General features: G+C 39.3%; 1 protein-coding gene across 3 annotated transcripts in view; it reads left to right on the forward strand.

Annotated features, from left to right (window-relative positions):
- The window catches only part of LOC149847908 (vacuolar protein sorting-associated protein, putative (DUF1162)), a 197,473-nt gene extending 192,951 nt beyond the window's left edge, over nucleotides 1-4,522 (forward strand). For all 3 annotated transcript variants that reach the window (XM_090008160.1, XM_090008196.1, XM_090008244.1), the window contains 2 exons: nucleotides 655-798; nucleotides 4,105-4,522. In XM_090008160.1, coding sequence (XP_089864286.1) covers nucleotides 655-798; nucleotides 4,105-4,428 — 468 coding nt within the window. In that variant the 3' untranslated portion in view covers nucleotides 4,429-4,522. The remainder of the gene's footprint in view (nucleotides 1-654; nucleotides 799-4,104) is intronic.
- The last annotated feature ends 2,094 nt before the right edge of the window (nucleotides 4,523-6,616 follow it).

Raw genomic sequence — 6,616 nt, forward strand, 5'->3', positions numbered from 1 at the left:
TTTCTCTCAACTCTAGCTTTTAATGGATGCTTAGGTTGCACTATCTAACATAGGGGTCTCAGTTCAAATCCCACAGATGTTATTCCCCAGCTTGACTGTCAAAGCAAAAAAATTGGAATATTGTTCTTCCAGTTGAATGGAAGATTGAAGGAAAAGCCATCTAGATCTAGTAAATTTCTTAGTTACAACTGGAAAATCTGTGGTTTACTTGTCAAAGGTAGAGGTGAAATCAATGTATATAACATTGTGTTTATTTTGGATGGTTGCCTGAAGCTATGACTAACAAGGATATAACTTGGAAATCATAAGACTTCTGTAGTATTGCAACATAGTTGATGAGATTTAACTGTTTGTGGTATTGAGTTCTTTGGGAGTAGTGATGAAATGCCTACAGATCAAGCCAGTGGTTTTTTTTTTCGATTGACCAACAATAATGGACGTTTTGGGCAAAAACTGCCATAGCATTACATGTGGCAGTAGACTGCTCTTTGTATTTATTTTTCCAGATTTCAGAGTTTAGTCACAAAATCTTTCCCAATTGTTTATTCATAGTCTTTCATGCAAAACTAACTTCAGGTGCCTAAATTGTAGGCTCAATAATCTTTTGGTCACTTTTGGCTATGATGTTTATCTCATGTGCATAACTTAATGCAGGTTCTCTTGAAAAACCTTCCACCAAATAGTTCACTTATCAATGACATAGTGGAGCATGTAAAGGGATTCCTCACAAGACTGGGACTGTTGAATGGAGAATCAAATGTGTATTCTTTGTCCACACACCGTCTCTCTGGAGGGCATGTAAGTGGTCATGGCAATTGCAGTTGGTACCCTTTCATCTAATTGTTTGGTTCGAGAATGTTATTCCACAAAAAATGATTATCTATCAATTTCTTGTTGTTGAAGAAAAGAGGAAGAAGAATAAAAGGAGCTGTGATTTTGATAGACTTAGCCGCTGATGGTCTTGTGTGGAGGAGTAGCATGCAAGAACTTTCTTTATAACAGAACCCTAATTAAGGTTAATGTAAATATAGCATCTTTATATTAATAATTGTAGAACTGCCACTCCTAAGTGACTTGAAAAATAAAGAATAAATGATTACATCAGTATTACACATCTGTAAGTAACGATGATTAAATTGCATTAATATGCATACTAAACAAGCCTATCAACAACCACACGCTGCTAATACTCGGCACAAGTTGTATATCATTTTTTTGTTGAGAAGCATGTGTAATGGGTGTTTGTCATTTTGTTATGTGTAATCACTTGGTGGCATTTATTGTACTCATATATTTTGTGTTCTATTCTGTACTGTGTTTGCTGTGACATGATATAATATGGTTCTAATGTCTGTACGCTTTTTGTAGTTTTCCCTTTTTAGTGCTTTCATAACAAAAAAAAAAATACTAATGGATCAGGCCCCTCTCCATAGGTGAAGATCAGGGGATGTCTTTTTCTCCTTCATTGATATTAGTGCAGCTTACATGGATACAAGCTTTGATTTAGCAGTTTCAAAGCCAATTTGATCATGGCTTCAGATTTGGGCCTTATCTTTCTCCCATTAACAATCTTTCTTCTCTCTTTCTCTCGTACAATATTTTTTATCATTGTGTTCTTCCCAGAGTTACCAGTCGAGGAAGCGATACGGGAAGCTGGAGCGGGAAGCGAGGCACTTTAAAAAAATTAGGAAGCGGGAAGCATGGGATGACTTAGAAGAAAATTATGAACCGTCTCGGAAGCGACCTAGGAAGCGAACCGGAAGTGAGGGGGAAGCGAAAAAAATAAAAAAAATGGGGAAGCGAGGGGGAAGCGCGCTTCCCTGCACGTTTCGGAAGCGCGACGTTTCGCGCTTCCGGTAACTCTGGTTCTTCAGTCTTTCTTTCATATCCACCTATTGTAATTTATTCTCTTTCCTCTTTCTCTTATTTTCTTTCCTATTTCTTTTATTTTTCTTCTTCCTCTTCTCTTCTTTTGATAGTCTTTCTTCTCTCCTTTTCTTTTCTTGTTTCTTCATTCTCTCTTCTTTTCTTTCCTTTGCTTCTATCTTCTTTGCACCAAGTCATTGACAACTGGTATTGACTGACATCAACAATCAAAATCTACTAACATCAGCAAATCTTGTTTAAGCAAGATCTGCAATGGTGTCAGCATGACTGCAGTTCCTTGTCATGCCTTCTTATTAGCCATGTTGTGACCCTATTTCAATAGATATTTAGTAAAAAGAGTCCTGTTTTATTTATTTCCTGATGGACCCAAATACCTTGTAAAATGTGTCTTTTTCTAAGGTGGGGATTAAATAGACCCCATTACTTACTTTTTGTGGAAACGGATCAATGTCCCTTACATATGGTCTGCGAAGCTTTATGATCATATGGATGGTGCAAACCCTCCATGCAGGTGATACCAAAGGAGAATATTGTTTAATGTGAACAGAAATCCAGGACATTGCATATTCCAATTCTAGCCTATGAAGATTGATAGCGAAAGATCAAGGTTTAATTGGTTGGTTTTAACTCGACATTATCAGAAGAAGTGCTTAATCAGGTGATTGATCTTACAGTTGCTACAGATCTTTGAAATGAATTGAAGACGTTGTATGCAAAGGTCTCCCAGACAATTCTAATGGATTTGGATATGAATTAATTCATTATAAAAAGGAAGAAAATCTTTCATCTGGGAAAGATTCAAAAATCTGTGGCTGAGTACCTTTTTAACACTACTTGAAATCCCAAAAAAGGTGGAGAAAAGGTTAACCAAGATTTTCACTAAATTCTTGCAGAATGGTAGAACTGAAAGGAATAAACTGCATTTGGTGGATATGCGACTGTCTCACTCCCTACAGATCAAGGACTCAGTATTAGGACACTCATTTTTCATTGGACCCTTGGCCATGGATACTGACTTAGGTGGGATACCAAATGCTGCAGAAATCTTGAGGGAGACTGAAGAGTGGCTAGACCTTTACAAGGTCCTTCCCAACATTGAGTTGAACAACCCAGATAATTCTACGGGCTGGAGATGTACCAAGAAAGGAGAGTTCACAGTTAAGTCATGCTATTTATCACTTTCAAACACTTCCAATGCTATTTTCTCACAGAAACAATATGGGACCCCATCCTAATCTCTGAGCAGTTTCCTTCGCATGGTTAATTATGTTGGAAGCATTGCCGGAGAACCTCAGAACAAGAGGTCTTAGCCTAGCTAGCTGCTGCATGTGTCATTACTCGTAATAATGAGGTAACAACTTTGCATATGTTTTGGAGTTGTAGGTTTTTCAAAGTCTTTTCAATTGGATTTGGTCAGACTGGTCACCTCGAAACTGAGAAATAAACTCATTCAGACAGATTTTGCTGGCACCATGGGCTAGGGATAAAGAGAAAGTTTGGAAAACTTTTTGGATGGTTGCTGATGCCCGGTGGGTGATACGTTTGGTATGAGCAGAATTAAAAGGGCATTCAAAGAGGAAAGCAAGAAGGCAAGATCTATACATGGTAGAATTCCAGGTCAAATTTTACTTTATGCCAAACAATAGTGGGCAGGCAAGGATATCTCTTGGATCGGCCTGCATAGATTAGGGTCTGATTCCTTATTATTATCTCTATTTGTTATTTTTGCTCCTTTATATATTACTGTACTTTTTGTTTTATATGGCGACTTCTCATCATTGTCTACTTCTAACAAAACCTCACATTTTCCTTCGAAAAAAACCATCCTCCATTCTCTGATCTGATTATCATAGTCAGCAACTCCTGCTAGGGCTTAACCTTGGAACCGTCTGAGTAGCCTCCAGTCAGATGATACAGACTGGTTTGGCTTGAATGTCTCTTGATGACCAGGTCCTAATCTGAATATGGATCTTGTGAGGCGAGGTCTGATTAAATCAGGTTCACCACACCTACACAATGTTTCCGTACTCGCAGACACACTCAGCACAGGATATACAGCACGCACACGCGCACACACCCACATGCATGCGTACCATGTTTTTTTTTTCAGTTTGTAATTGGTCAAATTACTGGCCACTTACTACCTGGTGTTTGCAGTGGTACCGTACACATGAATCGAGATGCATTTTCCTGACCCTGCTGCTTGATATTTTACAGGAATGGAAGTTTGGTCCTATGTTGCTGACATTATCTGAGCACCTCTTTGTGAGTTTTGCAATCCGCTTTCTCCGAAAGCAAGCAACCAAAGTCTTAGATCACGTGAGATGGATGCGTAGGTCCAATGACAAGGCAATAGTTCCTGCCCCTTTGAATGAAGACCGGAAAGAAGCTAGCAGGAAACAGGCACTGGGTCATTTTGTTTTGTCAAGCATTCTTGCATATATAGATGGGCGGCTCTGCCGTTGCATCCCGAATGCAATCGCCAGGCGAATTGTCAGTGGGTTTTTGTTAAGTTTCCTAGATCAAAATGACAAAAAATGACTCCCCTTTTTAACTGATCTGCCTGTACAGTGTCTTGTGCTCTTCCACTTGATTGTAAATGGCTCGTTTCATGATATTATCACAGTTTTCTTCATTTCATTGTGTGATAGATGCCGCATCGTGAGCATGAACAACTCTGAATTTTTTGTGGCGCCCATAAGGGAAATGAGCAGCGCTTTCTGGTGGTTGGTTGCCGTTTATTGCCATGGATGAACGTCAGTTTACCTATGGGGGTGCCTTTGCCAGATACCGCACTCAGATGTGAACACGGTGATATTCTGTTTTGCCCAGTGGGGAAGCAAATTGTGTGGCTGATATGGTCCAACCGCAGCCTCAGCGGGCCTATGCCTATGATCAAGTAGGATGTGAGCCAGATTTCCACGTTGTAATAAGGGCTAAACGGGGGAACATGATGTTTAATAATAATGATTTGTGAACTGCTTAGAGTTTCAGTTACTCCCACTGGGTGTGTGGGTGCCTTTAACTGGGCTCCTTAAAGGCTTGGGTGTTGGTGACCCCACCTGAGGTTTACCTCGTAGGGGAACGGGCTCATTAAGTGACCCAGTTCTTAGTGAGGGTTCCTCGTTATAAAAAAAAGTCAATATGCATCTAGGCAAGAGGTTAGAAAATAATTTCCTTACACGAAATTTACCTTAAAGAGAAAGTTGCTTCGATTTTGTCGAGTCCCATGTAAATGTCGGAAACGTTGTGCCGTCTCATGTAAACACCTTGTTGAAAAAAAATGTTGAAACTAATTGAAAGATTTTTTTTTTCAAATGATTAGAAAATCGATTTAGAATCAACTTGTAAGAAGTGATAATTCTATCGAAATGATGAAAATGCGAAGTTTTGGAATGAAATTTTTAAAATAGGCATTGATAGATGTGCCTTCTTTAGGAAGCTAGAACAGTAAAGATTGATTGTTGTTAGTGTTACTTTGCCTCATGAGGTCCTCGTGGCACAGCATACGCTTGATTACCTTCATCGTCACTAAAATGAACAAATGATTAAGAATTATCCCATTGAGGGTACAATGAACCAAGTGCAGTCTAACAAAGAAACCTCATTCACAAAGTTTTTGCATTATATTATTGCAAAATGACGGTATAAAAAGAAATATAACCTACCACACAGCAGCTTACCCTGTAACCTAACCAAGCCAAATTTACTGTTTTTATAAAGTGATCCGTGACCCTTCGTATGGGTCATCCTAATTCAATTCAATCCTTGTCATTCTAAGGCAAAGCAGAAGAAAGAGTTCCCTTTTGTTCTAGTGGGGCCTGTGAATGGGAACCTAAGCCTTGCAGAAAGTCCTGCTCCTCCTAAGTTGGTTGCTGGCCTGTCCTAGGTTCAGTTGCCAGGTCTGGGGCTAGGCTATGGTTATGCAGAATTCAAATTGAACTGGACTTGGTGAACTTTACCCAAACTGGGTCCACGTCAGTACTGGTATGCATTTTTGTTTGTTGAATAGAGCTGGTAAACTAAGCTTGAGATGTTGATGCTCGGTTCATTTAGTCTGAACCTTAGCTCAAGCTTATGTCCAGCTGAGGTGAGCTCCAGCTTGTGACAACCTCATTAAATGAAAATATTCTTTAACATGACAACAAATTGGAATTAAAGCCACATCTTATCAATTGCAAGTCAAAAACCTCAACCAACCATAGCCCCAAGGGTGGTTGGCGTAGTGGGGTGGGGCCTTGGTTGCTAGATGGGTAGTCAAGGTTCGATTTCCATGGATGTTACCTCTCTGTGCAAGCCAACGCGTAGTATAGGCCCCGGGAGCAGGGGTCCTAGCTTCGGAGTTTTACGTTGTTGGTATGATGACTGTAAGTATGGCAGGCTGAGCTAGCGTGACCAGGTCTTCGGGTGTGGTTTCTTCGGGTTATAAATCCAAAAAAAATGCACACTAACTCACCTTAAAGTTTGCGTCTGTGTTTTTAAATCTTGGTCTCTCTGAATCATGTTTAGAATGTTCTATTACTATTTTCATGTATTAAAGTTGATAATGACAGGGTCGTTTTTAAGCCAATCTTATCTTCACAAATTGTGAGCCATTGATTTTTCACCATCTTAGAACTTGAAACCATACAATACAATGTAGGGTTCTAACTGGAAATAAATAGAAAAAATAAAAAAATAGAACCACAATGACTTTATATAAGAATCAACAAGAATCAACAAGCATGCG

The sequence above is a fragment of the Nuphar pumila genome, chromosome 1, assembly GCF_984573655.1.
Source record: "Nuphar pumila chromosome 1, dmNupPumi1.hap1.1, whole genome shotgun sequence".
Classification (NCBI taxonomy): Eukaryota; Viridiplantae; Streptophyta; class Magnoliopsida; order Nymphaeales; family Nymphaeaceae; genus Nuphar; species Nuphar pumila.